The sequence below is a fragment of the Elaeis guineensis genome, chromosome 13 (genome assembly GCF_000442705.2).
Source record: "Elaeis guineensis isolate ETL-2024a chromosome 13, EG11, whole genome shotgun sequence".
Classification (NCBI taxonomy): Eukaryota; Viridiplantae; Streptophyta; class Magnoliopsida; order Arecales; family Arecaceae; genus Elaeis; species Elaeis guineensis.
Window position 1 is genome coordinate 8251115 of NC_026005.2, and position 22966 is coordinate 8274080.

Genomic DNA, 22966 nt, shown 5'->3' on the forward strand with positions numbered 1-22966 from the left:
GATTACTTCTCAACAGATTTCATCAGGCATTTAAGTAAATAATCATTTATAGAAAATAAGCATATAGAGTTCATCAATTTGAAATCAATTTCAATTATACAACATAATTCATGCCAAATTTATTTCTTTTTTTTTAAAAAAATTCAAGTTTCTTTCCAGATTTCAATTTCTTTCGTTCTTAAATTTTTTTTCGTCAACCATGAGCTATGACCACATTTTTTCTGTGGCAGGGTCATAACACCGCGTATCTTCTTGCGGTGAGCTACGAATCATCTGGCAGCAAAGTCCTTCGGAACCGCTGGTCTCTCTGGCGGTTTGTCGCTGGTCTCTCTGGCGACATGAACCCTCAGGACAAATCAATTGCCAACGTATATGCCCCCATTGGCGGGGTCCTTTACATAGTCAGATTATCAATTCATATTGTTCTTATATCAGAATTCTTCATAAATCATGTTTCATATTCTAATTTCAATAATAAAATATATAATCATGTAGTATTGAAATCAATCAATATAATGCATCATGAAATCAATATGTTCAATCATGCTTCATCATAACATTTCAAATAAGATATTTTCATAACAAAATACCATTCATCCAATTCATGCATCGTTTTACAAATCATGTCAGAAAAATACATTATAATTTGTCAATAAATCTAGAAAAAGTGAAACATTACTTACCTCGAACGCATTCCAATAAATCCACATAATTCTATATATTTTCTTCCAAAAATTCTGTTCGTAGATCATATTGCGATATCCCATGATCAAACATCCACAATTCTATACAAAATCAATTTGAATAATTAGAAAGAATACGAATACCATATTTCAACGATTTAGATTGGGTCCGATCATCTAATTTCATCTAATCAAAATCTAATTAGAATCTAAACGATCCAAAGTTTGACTATCAGATCAAATCGGATTCGAAGTGATAGGACCGAGGTTTCTTCATTGATTTCATAAAATCAAGTAGAGAAAGAAAATCAGAGGAGAGAGAATTCATGGGGTACAATTCGAATTGATCAGGTGACACAATCCAATATTACGATTGGTCCAATATCTCGATTAATGAAATTAACATGATCAAATCAAGTCATAGCTAGATCGAAATTATGGATGATTAAATCTAAAGATTCATGGTCTGATCAAGATGGATGCCAGTACGCTGTCTGACAATCATGGATCAGAATTCTTTATTAGATCAGAAATATTAAAAAAACTCTCATTGATAAATCAATCAAGAGAGAAAAATCGATAGAGAAAGAAATGGCTTTAGAGAGAGAAAATTTTAGAGAGAGAAAATTCATCTTGGACTCCTCAGACGATATGATTCAACAAATTCGATCGATCAGATCAAATCAAGCTAAGATTATTATGTGGATAATTCAATAAAATCATGAAAAATAGAATCTTAAAAATACCTAATATGATCAAAGTAGGTATCGGTGTACCGTCCGACGATCGCAGATAAAAAAAAAACCATCACTAAGATCATTTAAATTCATCATCATTCTTCTCAAGATTCTAAAAAATCTTAGGAGAGAGAAATAACTTAGAGAGAGAAAGTAGAGAGAGAAAGTTCATTTCTAAAGAGAGAAAATACTAGATCAAGCTGAAGAAAGAGAGAGAAACTCTCTTTCTCATATTTTATTATTTATATCATTATTTATTAATTAATTTATTTTATTTTTATTTTTTCTTTTCTTTCTTTTTTTTTTCTTTTTCTTCACGAAAGAGAGAGGAGAGAAAATCCTATTTATTTATTATTATATTATTATTATTTTATTATTTTTCTTTTTTTTTTTCTATTTTTTTTCTTTTCTTTCTTCTTCTTTTCTTTTTCTTTTCTTTTTCTTTTTCTTTTCTTTTCCTCCTTCTTCTTTTTTTCTTCTTCCCGGGCTTGTTTTGATCGAAACAGGGGATCTTAAATCCCCTCATTGGAGTTCTGACCGACGGCGCAGCCGGCGTGGGACGGTCGTCGGCAGGAGGAGGGCGGCCCAACGACAAAAAGAGGGTCAAACTGGTGGTCGGCGGTGACCACCGACGTCGGAAATCAAAGAAAAATGCGCAAAAATAGAGGTTCTTCCGCAACAAAATTCGGTGACTCCGGTCGCCGGCGAGCGTGCACACCGGCACGGGAAGGAAAGGGGAGAAGAGAGGAAGGGGAGGAGGCTTACCTCCGATGCCGACGAGGCTTTTTCGGTGAGCAATTGGACGGGCATAGGGACGGATCTCCGCGGTGATTTTTCGGCGATTGCCGCAGACTGGATCTCGGGTCTTTGGTGGAAGGGAGAGAGGAGGAATCTCCTCCTTAAATAGAGCCAGAGGGGGCTCTTTTCCGACTCCAATTGGGAGCCGGTGAATGGAAAAAGAAGACTCCCTTCGGGAGTCTTCTCTTCTATTTTTTTTTTTTTGTTTGGACTTTGATGGGCTGGAATTCTTTACTCGGGCCGGGCCATCACATGTATAATAGTTGGAGCAGCATCCAAAACTTCACATTTCTTTAGATGCATGTATATTTTTTGAGAAATAGAATATTTGAAGCATACTTATAAGGGTTTGAATGTATCTTGAATGTATAGAACGTGGTTGCATCCCCCGTGCTGAAAAGGGATTCACCTTCCTTCATGCCCATCTCCAATTGGATCATCTACCGTTCATATAAAGTGCTCCAAACTCCATCATTCATCGGTCCATACAAATCTCAAAACAAGTTCGGATTGGCATTAATTAAAGGTGAATCTTTCTTCCAAGCGAAGGATACAGCTACAATCCTTTATGCATATGTTTGCTCGGGACACTTGAAGCCATACCATGCCACGTCATACGCAAAATGTTTCCCTCTACCTTACTTGATGTTGCCCTATTGGCTAGCTCCAACATCTCGCGTTTCGCCTTATCCAGCTGATCCGTGCGAAATCACCTCCCACATGGCCCGACGACGTGGCGTCTCACAGCCTACTTGGATCTCAGCGTGGATACGACGCCACGCGATGGTACCCGCTGACGCATTCTCTACCGTTGATCTCCGCGTCAGCGATCGCGCCTTCTCAGCCCTCCGATCAACGTACCTCCGTCCTCTTCTCTCGACGATTCATTCCCCCGGCCCCCCCCCCCCTTCATATACGCCCTTCCCTCCCTCACCCCTCCTCAAATTACTCTAAAACTCTCTAGCGAACCCGCTCGCCTCTTCTCTTCTGTACGAGAGCTCTCGTCTGTGCACGCGATCGCAGCAGAAGAAACGCGGTAGATCTCTCTTTCTTTGTGACGGTTTTCTCTGTTATTTCGTTATTTCTTAGGGTTTTGCACCGAATCGTTAGTGTTTATGTATGAACTTGTTCTGACTAAATTGGTTCATCTTTGACATTTTTGCTTTTTTCGTGATTTGGTTTGATTCTGCAAAAAATGTGGTTCTATTAAGTGAAAGAAATAGAATTTCTTACTCTGATTTGCTGAATCGCGGTGGAGATTTGAGCAAAGAAATTGCTGAATATTGTTAGGTATAGTGAGTATTTTAGAGTTTTTCTTGTAGTTCTTATAGATATACTTTTTTTGTTTGGTAATATGATTTATTGTTTACTTAGTTGTTTAGGTTTGTAGAATTTAGTTAGGAAAGAGAGATGGCGAATCTTTCTGGGCTAAATGCGGCCGCCGTGAATCCAAACCCTAACAAATCATTTGAGGTATAAGGCTCTGTATTATATTTGCTTATCTTATTTGACCAAATTTTTTAGTGCTGTATCATATTGTTCCCATTTGTTTTAATATAAATTGAACATGCAACTGCATAGAGTCAACTCTTTTTCCTTTAATTATTTTTATAACTTCTACTACAGGTGCTTCCGGCTCCCAGTGACTCCATTTCCAGCCTTAGCTTCAGTTCCAAGGGTAATTACCTGGTGGCCACTTCTTGGGATAATCAGGTACCTTGTCTATCACTATCTGAACATAATCTTCAGTAGCTCTGTGATGATTCTATCGAAAGGGTTTCAGTTATGTCATGGACACTATTACTAAAGTTCATGCTTTCTTCTAATTTGGTGAACCATAGGTTAGGTGTTGGGAAATTTTGGCAGGGAGCAGTCAGCCGAAGGCATCGATATCACATGACCATCCGGTATGGTGGATATTTCCATGTCAAGTGGAAATTAGATCTCGTGGCAGAATCTAAGTCATTGTTCTGTGCTGAGTGGTTGATCTTGTACTAATTAGTCTGTTTTCTATATTAGGTTCTGTGCTCGACATGGAAGGATGATGGGACAACTGTCTTTTCAGGAGGCTGTGATAAGCTGGTTAAAATGTGGCCTTTGCTGTCTGGTGGCCAACCCACCCAAGTTGCCGCGCATGATGCACCCATTAAAGAAATAGCATGGATTCAACAGATGAATCTCCTTGTCACAGGAAGCTGGGACAAGACACTGAGGCATGTGAAACTTGATTTACCTTTTCAGTTTTTGGTAACTTTATTATTCTATAGTATTTCTTGTAGTTAAAAATATCTTTGGATATGCATAATTGTTTAATAACTGGGTTTTATTAAGTAGCAAAACCAATTTAGAGCATTTAATTCTACTTTCTGATGCATAATTTGCTTTGTTACTATTTCAAAATCTTGAAGATATATTAGCAGTGGACAGTCTTCTGACTTTATTTCCAATCTGTGAGCTTCCTTGATTTATGAGTACTGCTGGCTTGGTCTTACAACATGTTTTCTTGGTATTATGACTTTCTCAGTCAGTTTAAGTAGAGAATTTCATATTATAAACACTCTGTTGGATATGAAAGTTTTCCAAGTAGTTGTTTTTTAGAGCCCTGGCATTTAAGTTATCAAGTAGTTTAAAGTCTGTCAGCAATCTAGTCCATAGTTTATATATATATATATATATATATATATATATATATATATATATATATATTGCTTGCATTGATGGTCTCTCCCTTCTTTTCATTTTGTGCCCAATGTTCTTAGTTAATGCTCTAAATCACTTATGTTCTTTCTTGGAGCAAGAATTTGGATGGGGACCTTCTTTCTATATTGAAACATCAGAGTAGGAAGGCATAAAACTACAGAATTGACATTTTATGTATCAATTAACATGAGCCTTTAAGCTTTTTCATAGAGAAATACCAATCTTGGATCCTAGATCATCATGTTTTCATTTTTGTCTTCTTTGGTAGGTACAAAACCCTAAGTTTGCTGACCATCATCTTATATTTGTTTTCTTCCTTATGATTCAACACTCCTTTTCATATATTTTCAAGATATCTGTTTAATTTTTGTTTTATCTCATGCTTATGCAATCTTTTCAGGTATTGGGATACGAGACAAGCACAACCAGTTCATACTCAGCAACTTCCAGAGCGTTGCTATGCACTAACAGTGCGGTATCCTCTGATGGTTGTTGGCACTGCAGATCGACATCTAATTATATATAACTTGCAAAATCCACAGGTAATTCAGATTACCCTAAATTAAAGATGAGACGAGTTGACTTGTACAATGGATTTTATGGTAGTTAGGTTTTTTTCACTGTACTTGAAGTAGTAAAATCTAAGACTCAAATCATTCATTATACTTTATGATCATAATTGATTGATGTATATCCATGGACATGTTTATATTGCATGACACTGAGAAAATATTTAGGCGTCTAAACTTTAATGGTACTTATCATTGCAAAAATTGGTTGCTCATGCTTATAAATCTTGATCAGTCTATGTTATACTTGTGAATGAGACACTACCCTGTTTTCTTTTTGATGGTCCATGTTACCATCCTGAACCATGTCAACCTTTTACTGCTCCATTCTCTTAAGCTTATTTTTCTACTTCCAAGCATAATCTTTCTCTCTCTCAGCATTCTGAATTCTTGTTATAGTATGGCGAGATGAGGAGAATTAAGAAAAACAAAACATTTTATGCTTTGATCGTCTGGTCTTCAAAGCTGAGACAACTTAAAGATATGCCATTTAGGCTGAGGTGGAGCAGGAATAGGGTCCATGTGAAGGATTCAATATGTATATTAGTTGTCACTAAACAGCTTATACTCATCATCTTAAGATGTTACTGATCAATTTTTTCTAATCCCAGGTTAGGAGGTATATCAATTTTTCATATAAATTAAAAAGTAATGAGAAATAAGATGCTACATGTTCCCCTTTTTTTTCTGAGTAAATATATATGGAGGTAAGTCACATCTTAGTCACAGATGTGTTAGAATTGATTATGAACTTTATGAGATTATGTCTATTACTTGTTTATGTGATGAATTGATGATACATCAGTTTATATCTATTATTATGTGTATCTCAATTGTTTGTATTATCTGGCTTCATAAAAGCCCTTGATCCAATCAGCTACTCGAGGAAATGTTTTTAAGTCGAAATCCATTTCAAAACATTTTATAGATAGTAATTTTTATAAATGCATACATATCTATAAATTATATGCATGAGATTCTTGTGAGATGCCTAGTCTGTGGATATGGTCAAATCCTAGCCATGATTTGGCTTTTCTTAAAGTGCTATAATCTTCATTTGACATTGTAATTGCACTTGGAAAGCACTCTAGGAACCTTATTGTGCGCTAACTATGAGCCAAAACAATTTTGTGAGGTAGGACCGGAAGAAGCACACCATGGATTTTGACATTCCTAAATCAAAATTCTACTTAATATGCACATTCATATACAAAAATCAAAAACCCTCATAATTGTTTAACTAGATGCATTTTGAAGGATGATGGTTGAGTGTCAAAAACATGCATATATCCATGCGAAGTCTCGTTTTGATGGCTTAAGCAGTACCTTTCTTGCTTTCTGATGCTTGTACTATGGCCCCGTTTGGGATTGCTTTCGGACAAGCCAAAAGCACCTTCTAGAGCCCAAAAAACACTTCTAGACAATATATGGATGTTTGTTAAAAAAACCTGAAACAATTTTTTGGTCCTCCTAGAAGCTAAAAATCCTTTACTTGGCAAAAGCTCTAATTTGGAGCATCTTCTGTAAAGCACTTTCTGAAGCCTGTCGGGAAGCTATTTTGATGACCAAAGTACCCCTAAACTTTGTGCTATATTATATTAATATGATAGCAATATTATACTAATATACTATTATAATAGTGTACTAAAATAATAATATCACATTCATATATTATAATAATATTATAGTATGCAATAATATATTAATATAACAACAACAACAACAATAATAATAATTGCAATACTTTATATCAAATATATCATATTATAATTATTAACTAATAAACATTGCATTACATTATACTATATTATTGTTATTATAATATCATATTGTATTATATTATTACATAGTAATATATTATATTATGTTATATTATACTAATAGTATGACAATACTATGTTACTATCATTATTATATCATAATAATCATATTTTAGTGGTATGCCATTATTATATTTCTATAATATTATACTATTCTATTAACATATTATACTATTCTAATATTATACTATTCAAAATAAATAACTTATAAACTAATAATACTTTATAATAGTTCTTGATAGTACAAAGCAAGGAATGCCATACCGGGCCGAACCGTCCGGTATAGGGCGTGCCGAACCGTCCGGTACGGGGCGTGCCGAACCATCCCGGCGGGGAACCGAGACGGTTCCGGCATGCAAAATGGCACATGCCGGTGCCGGGGAAGAAAGGAGAGAAAAGAGGAAAAGAGAGGAAGAGAAAGAGAGAGAAAGAAAAAGAGGGAGGGAGGTCCACCGGAGGGACCATCGGAGGGCCTCTGGTGGGCCGTTGCGGCCGTCGGGTGGCGTAAACGCCTCCCGCGGCTCCGCGCATGGAACAGGGGCGATCTACCCTTGTTTTTCTTTTTTTTTTTTTTTTAAACATTTTTCAAAATGAAGCCGGTAGGGGCGGATCACCCCTGTTCCACGCGCGGAGCCGCGGGAGGCATTTATGCCGTCCGACGGCCACGGCGGCCCACCGGAGGCCCTCTAGCGGACCCCTCTCCCTCTTTTTTTTTCTTCCTCTCTCACTCTCTATTTCTCTCTCTTTCTCTCTTTTTCTTCTTCGGTTCGGCTTTGTTTTCCTTCATCGGTTCGCTTCGGTTCTGAACGGAACGGAGATGTGTTGAACCGTACCGCCGGCCGGCCGACCGATCCGGCCACCAGTACCGGTTCCGCAGACCTTGGTACAAAGAGTTAAAAAAATTGAAAGTAGTATGCAACGTTCTTTGTTGTCATTTGTTTCATACTAAAAGCACCTTTTCAGTTTGGTTACTAAACAGATGTTGACATTCCAGAGCACTTTAGAAATATAGTTACCAAATAGCTAACAATTTTTTGTTAAAAGCTTGACTAGCAAAAGCTTTTCGGGCAAAAGCTCTACTACCAACAGGAATTCCAAACAGGGCTTATAGTCTGCATTACATGTTGATGACTGTTATACCCATTACTATGGAAGTATTGCACATAGAATAACTTACCATAAATGTCCTATCTGTTACTATAATGACAACTTTTCAAGCAAAGACTTGTCTATCTATTCAGAATATGAGTACATAAGGAAGAAATGAAGATATTTAGAATAATAGGTTATACCTGAAGAGATGCAGAAGCTTAGTAGCTGGAATCCTCTATGTAGGTTGCCATGCTTGAATAAGCTAGCATTTTCTTTTTTTAGCTCTATCTCCCCAGTCCCACATCTGAAATGGCTCTCATCTTAGGTAATGAAGTTCAAATGATAATGGAAGAGAATGTGTTGAACTGGTTTACTAGCATTACTAGTGATACCATGAAATAAGTAATTTATGTTATAAATGATTTAGAACATACTATGGGACCTATTTATTATGCATTCATTGTTGGTTGGAGATGAGGATTTGGGGGGTTGTAAGTCTAGTTTTTCAGTGTAAGTTCTTAAAAGGCAAATTCGGCACTTATATTTAAATAACAGAAAGCTGACAGGTGAGGGAACACTTCAGCCTGTCAGTTAATGGAAAAGGAAGAAAGAAAGGATGTGCTTGTTGTTTATCTACCTAGTAAAAGTATTATTATTTTTTCCTCATATTTTTCTTTTCTTCTCTTGTTTATGTAGATTATAATTAGTCTAATATTTGCCACTTATCACTAACAGACAGAGTTCAAGAGAATCATGTCACCGTTGAAGTACCAGACAAGATGCCTTGCTGCATTTCCTGATCAACAAGGTTTTTTGGTAATGCTTTGCCCTTTAGATTCATTTATGCTTGCATTTCACTTCCTGTCCATTCTGCTTATTATTATATGGTAGCTGTGCTGATTGTCTTTTGGTATATATTAATATATCCTCATGCCTGCACACATTTATATCTGCAATTCTTTTTTCAGACATTTTTTACATTTTGGTTCTACTGTCATTCAAGCACAGCACTCTGATGTCAATTGAAGTCGAAAAGCATGAATTAGTAGCTCTTGCTCAAAGAGCTGTACTGAGTATCCTATACAGCCCTCATATTTTCCTTCCACCTCAGTCATCTGGGATTTGATTCCAATGTTGCTTGATTATATGTAGAAGCTGAGGATTATGTATCCATTCTCTCTTGTAGTTTCTAGGAGTATAGTGTGATCTGTAGACAAATTGGTTAAATCTTTGTGACCATGTAAACAATGTAATGGTATCCATCATGCATGTAAGCCAATGAAAATCCTCTTTGTTGCTGTTGTTTCCTTCCCATGTTTCTTTCTCCTGTCGTCTCTTATGTGCAGTACTGATTCAGGATTTCTCACATTTCCTTGTTTTACGGAAATCTCTGCAAGTGGTTAGAATTCTCGAGTGCAACAGTTGGAGCCTGTTCTAGAAAATATGATATATATGGATTCATGAAAAAGGAAAGTTACTGTTGACAAGAGAAGCTAAATCTTTTATCAAATATGCCATTCTCTAGCCTAAAATGCTAGGTCCACATGTCCCAATCAGCTGCTTCAACAAAAATTCACGTCTAAAAAAAAACCTACTCAATGCAGATGGAACAAACATAAGTTTACAAGCTTTTACTCATGATGACATGGTAGAACAGTACCTGAGTTTCCTCAAACCAATGAAAAAACTACCTATGAGCCTGGTCTGTGATGGGTAAGGTCGGAAGCCTAGTAGCTTGAGGTCTGTTGAGTCCCTACGTCTTTTCTTTGTAGGTTACAGGCTTCTTCTTCCTTCTATTTGTTTTCTAATTTTTTCTAACAAATTAGTTAATGTATTCTTAAGTATTTTCTTGTAACATGAACTGTGAATATCTTATGCTAGAGTTTTTGCTTATAAAACATATCTTCTCCTATGCTAATTGACTAATTTGAGTTTAACATTTTACTTTCGTGCATATGAAACATATCTGATACTTATCTTGATTCATTTGGTTCTCCCTTGCTGATCATAGACAAATTACCTTCTTCCAGCCACCTGCTGGCACTCTTTCTGTTAATTGCCGAATTCATTCCTGAATTCTGATGTTATTAATTAATATGAAACAGAACTTTTAAATGGTTTTTCTTCTGAATACAGCATTTATGCTTCTTAAGGATATTAATGAACCTTGTTTCTTTCCTTCAAGGTGGGATCGATAGAGGGAAGGGTTGGTGTACACCATCTAGATGATGCACAGCAGAACAAAAACTTCACATTCAAATGCCACAGAGAAGGCAATGACATTTATTCTGTGAATTCTTTGAACTTTCATCCTGTAAGTTTCTACATTTGCTTTTGATCACAGTTGTTTTTCTTTCCAATTTAGCTTTTACTTCATTTTAATTCTTGCAAATGCACTAAATGGGTTGGCTTTAGCTCAACCATGTAATGATTTGATGTTATTAGTAATGTTACTATTGTTAAGAGAAGTACCACACTTTTTCAAGACCATTGGTTACAAATATTGTTCGATTTACCTTCTCCTTAGAGTGAAACATACACCAACTTCATACCTCTATTTTTTTCTTGTAATTAAATCATGTTGATTATTTGTTTGTTATGTGCTAAGAGATATTGTATTGATTATTTGATATATCTTGGAAGTGTGCTAAACCTACAGATGCATGGTATGCAGTGCCGACGTGTGCTGTGTATCATGAAGTTCCCTGAAATCTAGATCATTCTCACCCCATGTACGAGGTTGTGGTATCAATGTAGTTAGGGGGAGTTTGTGATAGACGGTGCTTGTCTTTGCTGGAAACCTTCTCACATGTAGGTCTGACATAGTTCTTCCTCTTATTATCAATTAAATCATGTCTCAAATTCAAGTAACATATAGGATTCTCTGTCCCCCCTCCTTATAAACCTGACTACTATAACCTTTTGCTTCCAATTAGCACTTTAAGTGGTTTTGAAGGTTGTGATACCAGATAATTTTTGGTGACAATGTCGATGTTTTAGGTATATTAAAATTCTGGATATTATAATTTTGATCATATAGGTGGCTATGAGACTGATTTTTTACATATTAAAATTCCATGGCCATGTTACTGATCACCCAATTCAACAAATAGTGGTCATATGTAGTACTCGTATCAGCCGACCTTGTTGTTTGGAGAGGACAGAGAGGTGATATTTTGGATACGTTACTGTAGCCTAGTGTGGTTTCCCTGAAGATATCCATAATTCCTACTACATGTTTCTTATAAAACGAGGGCCTTTTTTGTTTTCGGTTACATTGTTAGAAAGTAGATTATGATTTGGTTGTGGTCCTGCACAAAGATAACATTTGGTATTACGAACAAGTTTATCACCTATTTACTTGGACTCACAATGGATCTCAATGCTTTTGCAAAAAATAAGAACTTTCATTAGTCATCCTTGCCCAAGAGGCCAGGATGAAACGGAAAAGAGGGGCAAATGTTTGCTCTAGTTGAAGGGATTGAAAGGAAAAGATGGATCAGGAAATTCCCGACAGAGCAGTTTTTACTTAGATTTCTAAACTACTACATAATCAGCATAACATATATCTTAAAGTTTTTCTGAAGTTTAAGCATGACAAGTTGTGATGCACTCTTTTTCTTTGAATTTTCAGCAGAATGACTGAATTAGTGTTCAGGGACGCTTTATTATACTTTCTTGTTTTAATAGGGCATGACATTTTTTTCAAGATTTTTCATTGTTTTTTATTTTATTTCGTCTTGGATTCACCTCTTTATTTTCTTCAAATATTTTTGAAGTTTTTTCCTAAGTCACATATTTTTTCTCTTGCCAAATTGAGTTTGTGACTATGGGATTGGATTAGCAAAAAAGATAAAGAAAGGTGAGGATTGGATGGCCATGAGCAAGGAAAGGTAAGGTGTTCATGGGTTCATGAGAGAAGAAGATGAGGAAGGAGAAGGTGGCTAGGAGTGAAGCTGGTGTTCTAGCTTTGCCAAGAATTTGTGTACATCAAGGGAAATGAATTGGTGGGAACTGGGAAGTGCATGCAGAATTGAAGGCAGAAAAGCAATTATAGTTTGCTTGTCATGAACAATTGTGATAGGAATGCAGTTGAATTGGGTTAGGGTTGGTTAGGCTCTAAAACATGTAGCCAAACTGCCATGGGAAGAGAATTTGCTTCTTGCTACCCCTTCTGAGGGGTGTCGTATTTCTGCCTCTCATTTATGATCGCTGATTTGGAAGGTAGAATGGCGGCTTGTGGCTGCTTCATTTGCTGTAATTAACTCTTCCAGATTGGGAAGGGAGATAAATTAGCACATTTGGTTTTACTTTTAGTTTTAACAAGGACCAAAAGAATTTCAGTTTCAATGGTTTACGTATTTGTGGCTCTAATTTTGGAATTTTAAAATTACAAAAAATATTTAAAAATACTAAAATTATCTTAAAATAATATAGTAGTTGAAGAAATATCAATTAAATTTTTTAAAAGTATATGGTTTTGCACAAACAATAAAACTTTTTTAAAAATATAAACCATTAAAAATCACTTTTAGCATAATATGTAATTCCACTTGTTTGATTCCACTACCATAATCTTCATGCACGTTAAATGCAGTTTGTAGGATAACTGAATTTATGACAAAATTTGCCCTCAAATCTTTTTGGAACCAAGTGTTGCAGTGCTTCCAATCCTATCAAACCTAGTAAAATCTAAGCTTAATATGGAGAAAATGCTTCCAACACTTAAAAAAACATAGATTAAACCGGTTCTATGTACACTTAGGTGGTGTTTGGTATGGGGTGATGACCCCAATATCAGTGGTGATGTTGGTGAAAGTGATTAGATCACAATGTTTGGTTGAACCCCAGTGATCCTACATGGCAGTGGTCCCAAAATTACCCCATTCTTAAAATCACCATCCAATTCCAGTGATGCTAAACCCATCCTTGAGGAATGGTTTCCAAGATCACCCAAGGGCAGTGATGTTGAGCTGAAATTTGAGGACAAAAATGCCCTCAGACCAGCTGAAAAAGAATATTTCTACAAGTGCCGATCTCTAGAAAAACTTTTTCTACTTCGAAAGAGTTTGATAATCCCGTAAAAATTTTTTGATCTACTTGGGAAGGTTTGATAATCCCTTGGAGTCACTTTGACAGGTTTTGATTAATTTTTGATCTTGTTGAATTGGTTCGAAATGAAAGGTTTTGATATTTATGTTCATCTTCATTTTCTTATGATTTATTTGAGAATGCCTTTTAGTAGTTGCAAAATAAATGGAATATATCAGGGCAGTTTTGGTATTACATGGTTAGTGATCTTGGATTCCCATGGCATACCAAACAGGTTAATCGTGGATACTCGAGGATCTTTAATCACTGGAACATAACTTTTCAAATGCGGTTATTTTAGGTCGTCAGTGATCATATTACTCCAAGATGAGAACCATTAGTGATCTAAGATCACCGTAGTGATCCTGTTTGGGTCACCAAATGCCACCTTAATTTAACCCTGTAATTTTCAGCCCAAAAAGTCGTTGCTGGCCCTAGTTTAGATCAATTTCTTCTGAAATTTAATCATTCCATTTAATTTTCAGAATTTTTGGCAAATTGCAGAGCTGAAGAAACAGAGGAATATGCATTGTCATTATGTGAGGGAAATAAGCGGACAATTGACAGAAGCTTCCGTAGATAAACAGATCAAATGGTCCCATGCATCTGAGGATAATATCTATTTCCAATATTTCATCTTTTTGTGAAGCTACTTCTTTATATCAAGAGATCTGGGGCATTTTCTTGATAGAAATATCAAAGGGGGGATTGCGTTAAAATGATGTAAACCTAGCAGTTTACTCCCACGTTATGTGCCCTACTAAGTTCATAAAGTGTATTTCTGAAAATTGCCACGGAACATCCTCCCTGGAGAATGTGCGGTTATATGAGTACAGGATCATGGGCTAATATTATATAGTTAGCAAGCCTACTGTATATGTGTATTTTGTGGTGATTTTAGTACTTGTAGGTCACTTTTTTTTAAGGTGTGCAATCCAAATTGAAGTTTACGCCATTTACTGTGGTATACAATTTTTAAAGCCAATATGGGTCAATGCAGAACTGTTTAGATAATCTCAAAATATGTGTTACGTCAATTTAATAGCATGCCTCAGATATTGCTGTTTTTCTGAGTGCTTGATGGGAAGGTTTGAAACATTGAGATTCATCTCTTAGGAGGTATTTTATAAGTTGTAGATTATTATGATGAATGGCATAATCTTCCATTTGGATGTTATAATGTGTGATATGCACCCAAAATTCATATATTTATGCTTCTTGATATTACTTACCTGCCCCACTAATCAGTGTTATACTTAAATACATGTATTTGTAACCATAACCATAACCATCCACCTTTTCTCAACTATTTGGGGTTGGCTTTATGGATTCTTATTTGCCAAGTATTTCTATTTAGGGCCAGATCTGATGCAATCCCAAATTGCTTCATATCCTTCCTCTCAACAGCCATTAATATTGATGTTTATGTTTATACTTGGATCTCAGCTAGTTATTCTTTGTTACAGGTACATCATACATTTGCCACTGCAGGATCTGATGGTGCTTTCAACTTTTGGGACAAGGACAGCAAACAAAGACTAAAGGTCTGCTCAGGGCACCAGACAATAATATTTACATGCTCTTTATTTTTGATGGTTTCTCTATCATTTTTTTGAATATCCACCTTTCCACATATTTTTAGATTCTGGAACGAATTATGTGCCTATTGTGATTTCTCTTCAAGTTTTCCTTTTCGTGCTTTAGTAAGTTTGTTGTCTCTTTATCATCACCATTCGGTGAAATCACAGAAAAGATGGCATCGCCAATTGCATCACATCCTCAATGCAAAACCTCGATCGTATGTTCATAACAATGCGGGTAAACTTAGCTATTTGTAGGACAAATGAATCCGCTTCCGTCATTTCCTTTTGACAAAGACTTTCCCTTCTGTCATTCTGTAATGACACCCATAACCACACAGATCAGTGATAAGTTCTGAAACTAATGATTCACTCTGAGAATGGTGAGAGATAAGCAAATGGTCATAAGTATTAGGAGGGTCACTGAATGCTCTTTTTAACTTCTTGGAGTTCGAATTACGTTTAAACTTGCACTACCCTATGGAGGTTATCACTTGTCCCAAACATACTGGGTCCATGAATTTTAATGCTTGTATTTTGATTTTCATCATTTTTAACTGAACATTTGTGAAGGAAATTGAAAACCTTTTCCCATTTAATAGAAGATGGATTGTATTCCACATCCAGAACCTACAGAATGTATCTGATGCTTGCATCAATCATCAAGCAATTTGTTGCACATATGTTATTCATATCAATGCTTTTTCTCACAATGCAGTTGCTGCCATTCAATATGCACCCATTTTGCAATGCTGTTATGAACTTACGATGTTCTCTTTGAGAATTGAAAGGCAGAATATATCCATTAGATATTTAGATCAGTCAGCAAGCATCTTGGCAATCGTTCATTCATCTATTATCTTGCGATGCATCACGAAAATATGACATAAAAACATTTTTGTAGGTAGCACATTTTTTTTTTTCTATTTTTGATACCTAGATCTAAGTAGATCAAACTTCTTGGCTAGTTTCCAGATATAATAGTATCTCTATCTGTACTGGGAAGACCTGTTTGGTCATTATAAGTGTATCTGTTATTGTTGAGCAAAGCATGACTACTTTTGGAGGCTTATCTGAATTATAGTTTAGTATAAAATTCACTAGTTCTAATGTTAAATATATGCTAATGTACTTCAACTCCATTATTACTTGTTATAATTCCTCTTAGATTTTGGTTTATACAATATGCTCTGAAAAATGGGCATTGATATTTTTTAATGTTTTCTGTATCATGCCGAATTGGCCGGTACACCCCATACCGTATTGGACCGATGTGGAACCGGCACGGTTTGGCTGGTTCAAACGGTATACCAGCGGTATCAGGAGGAAAAGAGAGGAAAAGTGAGAAAGATAGAGAGAGAGGACGAGAGGGAGGGAGGCGGGAGCTGCCGGAGGCCCTCGGCGGCCGCTGGAGGGCTTCTGAGTCCCGTTATTGCCCGATAGGGCACTTGAAAGAGCGAGAAAGAGAGAGAGAACTTGGCGCCAGGGGGGGGCGTGATGTACCGGACGGATGGCGCCTCCGTCGCGAGGCCCCGGATGGTTGGCGAGTTGACGCCGATGGCCCGAGGGCGGTTGAGTGGGCGGAGCCGCGGTCTTTTTTTTTGAAACAGGCGACAGTCTGTTTTCGTTTTTTTTTTTTTTTTTGGTTTTAAACTCATGAAGTCAGCAATCCAGTTGTCGACTTTAGAATTTTTTTAAAAAAAAAAAAAATCGGCCGGCTTCACTTAAAATCCGATTTTTAAAAAAAATTTCGTGAAACAAGAGCATCGTTCCTGTTTCATGCCTGTGGCGCCACGCGCATGGACTGCACCTTCCGGCGGCCAACCGGAGGCCGTCCGGAGGCCTCGCCGGCTCCTTCCCCTCCTTTTTCTTTTTTCCTTCTGTCTCTCTATTTCTCTTTTTCTCTCTTTTTCTTCTCCCGGTTCGGCTCCGGATTCCTTCATCAGTTCGCCTCGATTCAATACGGTATGGAACCGTACCGTACCGCCAGCCGGCCGAAACGGCCGCCGGTATTGGTATGGGAAACCTTGATATTTTCCTCTTGCAAGTAATATTTATGCTATACTTGATCAATCTATGATTACTAGTTACAATAATAAACTGTGAATCCCTTTATCCTCTTTCTATTATAGATATCTGGCTGCATCATTTCAGTTACTCCAACCTTTTCAACTTGACAGGCAATGGCTAGGTGCCCTCATCCTATCCCATGCAGCACTTTCAACCATGATGGATCAATTTTTGCATATGCGGTGAGTTGTATTTCTTCATGTTATAATCATTGCTATAGAGAAAATTTTGGTTTTCAAATGATCACATGCTCCTGGTTTTCAAATGGTTGCACTTGGATTCTTGCCCTTGCACTTGTCTCCTATTTTGCTTTTATCTGTGACCATATGCTGTTTTGCTGTATCGTAGCTCATAACAGTCCTCTGACACAAGTTTTAAAACACTGGTGGGATGGTGGGGCATCCCACCATCATCGTGGCATTACTCTGGCTTTATCTATACCCTGATAGACTCTAAACATCATAGAAAGTGGAAGTAAGAGCTTTATGTATTTTCTTGAAGATGGTATGAATAGTGTAGTTGTGAAGACTATACCCCACCATCATCGTGGCATTGCTCAGGCTTTATCTATAGCGTGATAGACTCTAAACATCATAGAAAGTGGAAGTAAGAGCTTTATGTATTTTCTTGAAGATGGTATGAATAGTGTAGTTGTGAAGACTATGCAGTAGCTGGAGACTGCTAATATTTCTACAACGCTATGGACAGGGATGAAACCATACATATGAAATAAGTGGTCACTGGCATGAGTACATTATGTTTATAGAATATTTTGGGTGCTATTTTAATCATATAATGGCAAAATATTATGGAGGTACATTTGTACAGTTTGGATTAGTATTGCTGCAATAGGAATCCACATATTAGTATTCACTATTGTACAAATCTGGTGCCAATATCAGTAATATTTCAGTAGTCTGAATTAGTAGAAAACAAATATTCTTTGAGTGTAATCATATGGTAGGAAGTACTATTACGTTTAGCAAGACTTGCTTTACTTCATATTCAAGGAAAATAAATTCTCTATGGTACTTATATTTTCAGATTTACAGTGTCAAGCATACGATTTTGAATTTCTTTAGTTCATGAAATTTATTTTTTTAATCTTATATTAAATGATCATCATAAGCTATACTTTTTATTAGTTCTGCCCAAATTTAATTTTTTAGCAAATATTTTTCTTATAATTACCAACTTTTGCTTAAGAAAAATGTTTCATGAACTCATTTGATTTGGTTTTGCCCCAGAAGTGGGTCATGCATCAAAATATTATAAAAATCAAGTGAGTCTGACCTCATCTTAGTGCTTGGGGGTAGGGCATTCGATTACTCATTCGCTGTGTTATGAAATTAATAGAGAGATGTGAGATGCACAACCTTTGATCCAATCCAGCTTCAAGGATGTTCACCTTGAGACTTATTTGCTAACTGTAGCCAACATGATAAATGGGCTACTCTGGGTAATTAAATTTTGTGCACGAGAACTAAATACTTCTAAAAGCACTTTGTTACCAAGAATTACGTACTTGCTTTCAACCCCTCTTCTAAGCACATCCTATTCTAAACTTTTTTTGAGAGATCCACTTCCTCACGACCCACCTGAATCTGCTTCTGCACCTGCTTCTGCTTCAAGTAATCAGGACAGAAAAGCTGAAGGTAGAATTGGAAGAATGAGGTATAACTGTGGAATCATAAATTCATCTCAGTTAAATATAGTTAAAAAATTATATTTATAGAATATTCTAATAAAGATATGACCAAGTCAGCAGAGAAGTTCATCTATTACTGGTTGTTTTGCTGAAAAAGAAACAGAAATGGATATGACTTAACAGTACAACTGTGAACTGATGTAATCCAGACACAAGGACATCATTATTAAAACTTCTTATTTTTTTTATTATGCCTAACAATTGGTATATGTTAATGACTGCATTATTTTTGTTATTATTTTTTTTTGGTGGGTACAAGCATAATATTTGTGATTTATTAGTTTGTTTCATTCACAGATTTACAAAATTTATGATGAAACAGGTTTGCTATGACTGGAGCAAAGGTGCTGAAAATCATAATCCAGCTACAGCAAAGACGTATATCTATCTTCATAGCCCACAGGTCAGTTTAGGTTTAAGATTTCTTCTTCCTATTTCTAGTTGAATCAGGTCAAGGAATCTAGTAGCTTCTGCTACTTCAATTTTACCTTTGTGTTCATTGTTCCATTCACCTCTTCCGCTCATATCAACAACCTTGTTTAGAAATTGTCAACCCACTTTGATGAAATGCCACACTTTGATTGTCTTGTGGCAGTTGCTATTCTTGTGGCTCCTTTATCTTGGTCTTCACTATTCTTAGATGCTAATATGGTTCTTTTTCCTTTTCCCTTGGAATAGGAAAGTGAGGTTAAATCAAAGCCACGCTTGGGAACTGGTGGTCGAAAGTAAATGTTTGAGCGATCTAAATGGAAGGGACAAAGAATGATTGATGGCGTGCTTCAGTGCGGTTTCCCCCTTTTCAGTTTTGGCCATCATGCATGCCTGTAGTTCTGGTCTCTTTTGGTTTAAATGCTGAACATTATTTTGTGAATTTGATCAGTGTTACATATATAAGGTAGGTGGGCTTTTCAAGCACACTTGGTTGGACCCATGCAATTCCTTTTCTCCTGGCTCCTCTTTTTAAATTTTCAGGGTGCTCATTTGAGGTTTTAGTTAGCAAAAATGTAAACAATTTTTCTTGCAGATCTTGATATTATTTCTTGTCGCTCCACATTGATTCTGTATCAATTTCTTCTCATCAAGGAGTACTTGCAGCATCAAGGATTTTTTCCTCCGCGAGCATCAGAGCACCATAGAATTCTTGTAATTTGTTAAATTTCAGTTCAAAATTTTCGGTTGTGGGATATACGTTATTGCTGCTGGGATCAACTGGCTACTTTGCCATCTCATTATCCATTGTGCATGCAACTTGCTCCCAACGTAGCTCAATAGCTCTATAATAAAGAGAATGGGTACTGCCATAATGGAGTGCCTACCAATCCTGCAGATGAACTTAATTGAAAAATGACCACTTCGGACCGAGACCGATACATCAGTGGTTCACTGTATGATCTCCTTCTTAGTAGTGCTGGGACCTGACATGCAGGCACCCGTGCCTATGAAGTTGTCGGTTGCTGGCAAATTACTTTCTTCCCCTTAGGTGGAGCTTCTTTTGGATGTCTGGATATGATGCGTCCATCATGGCTTATATCCATGCTAACCAAATTTCTGTGCACCAACAGTTGTCACTGTTCAGAGAACACGGTTAACAAAATTGTAAACTAGAAATTCATAGAACAGAGGCGCAAGTTTCTTTCTTTCTTTTTATTTTCCCTTGAAGAGTTGGGTCAATTAAAATAGCATCCCCAACTTAATTACCCTTGAGCAAATAGGTAACTCATCCTCACCTTTGTTAAACATCATTAGCACAGAATGAAAGTACGCAATGATAAGGTGTTCCGCCGTAGTCAAACATCAAAGTAGTGAAAACATACTAAAGTACATTTCTTTTGAACATTGTCAACTAACCAACACAAGTTCAAGCGCAGCTATCATACCATGCAACTGAATCTCCATGACTTCTTTTAGAACTACAAAATCATTGAGTTATTTGTAATATTTCCATTGGATGAATGATTCTCTGAATTGTTGTGAGCCAATCAAACCAATGAATAATTACTCAATTATTTATAAGTTTTATGATTTATTCTAAAAAAAAAAAAACTAGTCGACTTCTTTAAGAAGGTATACTGAGCTTCACTACGATGGATTCTCCCATGCTTTTTTTTTACAAATAAATGTACAAACATATCAATAGTTCTGAGCTATTTATACTTCTTATAATTTGCCCTTTTTATTATCTAAACTCTATCCAAACTTTTGGAATTTTCTGCATTTTCTTTTCCAAATTCCAATTTTTTGCACCGAGCAAAATTATTCACTAATGCCAAGCTTGTGACCATGCCCCATTGGAGCTCTCGCTCCCTACACTCCAGGCTGCTTCATGTACTCAGAGTGCATCTGTACAGGGTGATCAATAAGTTGTTTCTCCAAGTCACTATCCTTCTTGTGCCTGCCCATGGTGGTCCTCCCACTTTTTGTGACAATGATAACTTCCTCCTTGTATGTTGCCAACTCATTAGCTACAATAACATACATCCCATAATTACTCATAGCCATATCAGCTTTCTGAAGTAAGATATCTGGATCTGTTTCCAACTTTAGCTGATAAAATAGCTCATATGAAAGGGGCATCAAAAGCAGCATGCAAGCTGACTCAGGACCTTGTGAACTCAGATAGATGCTCGACCTAGTCTTTTATAGCTTAAAAGCCAAAAAGATGTCGCTTTGCCTGACTCACAGGTTCATATCGAGGGAACAGCACTAATATTCGGTTTCTTAACAAAGAGCCATCTCCATATAGTTTCTGTCGTATGATAAAGAAATTAATGTTTTCCAATGTAATCATAAAGCATAAGAGTAGAAAATATTAACCATGGTCATGCCGAGGATCACAACAAATGAAAAAGAAAAAGAAGAAAAAAAGCAAGATAGCAGCCCCACACAACAATCGAACACGGAGAACTCTCAGGTGATCAGATTTTCCAATCAACTTCCAAGATCCAGGGTTACCATCCAAACTATAAAGAACGTCTTGCACTTTAAAGTTCAAAAACATGAAATTAAAATATGATACTAGAGATTGCACTTCAACAGAAAACTTGCAAATGCAACACGATTTTGCACTAATGACATTGAATATTCAAGTATTTCTATAAACCATACAAGGCGCCTTTGTTTCTTTTCTTTCCTTTTTTTTGTTTGGATGGAAATCTAATAGCTTCTCAGTAGAGCAATTTCCTTTTGGTTTATATTGTAGTAAAAAGGAACAAACCTTGAACGATATGCAGAATGCTAAGGGTGCCCATCCTTTTTTTAGCATTCAGAGCATTTTAGGCACGTGGGTGAGTTGCATGTCCAAAGGACCAGCTGCTGACTGGATCTTATGTTCTGCCTGTGTAATCAGTTGAGCATAAAAGGAAGCAATATTCAAAAAGCTAATGCTAATCGATGGGATGATAAGCTTGTCATATGCTTCTCACTCTTATGGTAGTGCTGGCCAACAGTATCAAGGAATCAAGTTCTGACAAGATTTTATGATAAAGAATCTCTGCCATGAGTGACTCAGCTGAAATCTTTTCAGCCAACACAATTAGCATATAAATTACATCATGCAAGCAAGAGATCTTTTTCTTTAGTTGTGTTTCCATTTACCATTTAAGGAAATAAAAGACAATCAATCTGAAAGTTCAGTACGCTTTCATGTTGAAGGGTAGGCATGTTCTTCTATATTTCTTGTCCCTAGTTGCTAATAAGTATGTGATTCCAAGAGTTTACCAGAAATGCGGAATCAACATAAAACTCAATAATGTAATGGCATTATCTAAACTCACCGGGTTCACTTATTAGGTAACTTGTTGGTTCTATGGGACTGCAGTCAAAGGCATGCCGAACCGACCCGAACTAGCATGGTATATCAGGACTTCGGTAGAGAGTTATACAGGCCCTTTGTCCCCTCCAAACATATACACCACAATAGCTTAAATTGTTACAGAATGGATCAGCAATATATATATCAAACTTAAGAAGGTAAGCTATATAACCTAGCACTAGAATCATTTGGAATCTTGTGAAACAAAAAGGCTTAAAATGCAGTGTATCAGAAAAATTAATGTAGAAGAATTTGTTGCTGAGATGGCAAGAAATCTCACGTACTTTTTTTTTTTTTGGTACATGTG

The 22966-nt window shown here is 36.5% G+C and overlaps 1 protein-coding gene across 5 annotated transcripts; it reads left to right on the forward strand.

Moving 5' to 3' along the window:
- Positions 1-3118: 3118 nt before the first annotated feature.
- LOC105033020 (protein RAE1) lies at positions 3119-20082 on the forward strand. 5 transcript variants are annotated; one of them, XM_010907650.2, is made up of 13 exons: positions 3123-3254; positions 3430-3508; positions 3593-3691; positions 3845-3931; positions 4060-4125; positions 4238-4431; positions 5319-5460; positions 9135-9215; positions 10585-10713; positions 14957-15034; positions 17251-17322; positions 19171-19251; positions 19527-20082. In XM_010907650.2, exons 3-13 carry the CDS (start codon positions 3629-3631, stop codon positions 19575-19577), a joined length of 1044 nt encoding a protein of 347 aa, XP_010905952.1. In that variant the 5' UTR covers positions 3123-3254; positions 3430-3508; positions 3593-3628; the 3' UTR covers positions 19578-20082. The 5 variants fall into 5 exon arrangements, with proteins under 5 accessions (XP_010905953.1, XP_010905950.1, XP_010905952.1 ...); XM_010907649.2 differs by having other exon boundaries at positions 3601-3691; XM_010907651.3 differs by lacking the exon at positions 3430-3508 and having other exon boundaries at positions 3119-3254.
- The last annotated feature ends 2884 nt before the right edge of the window (positions 20083-22966 follow it).

Coding starts and splice junctions, on each gene's coding strand:
- LOC105033020 (XM_010907651.3), top strand. CDS start 3,629: ATGGCGAATCTTTCTGGGCTAAATGCGGCCGCCGTGAATCCAAACCCT. Junction 5,461..9,134: donor ATAACTTGCAAAATCCACAG/GTAATTCAGATT, acceptor TATCACTAACAG/ACAGAGTTCAAGAGAATCAT. Junction 9,216..10,584: donor CTGATCAACAAGGTTTTTTG/GTAATGCTTTGC, acceptor CTTTCCTTCAAG/GTGGGATCGATAGAGGGAAG.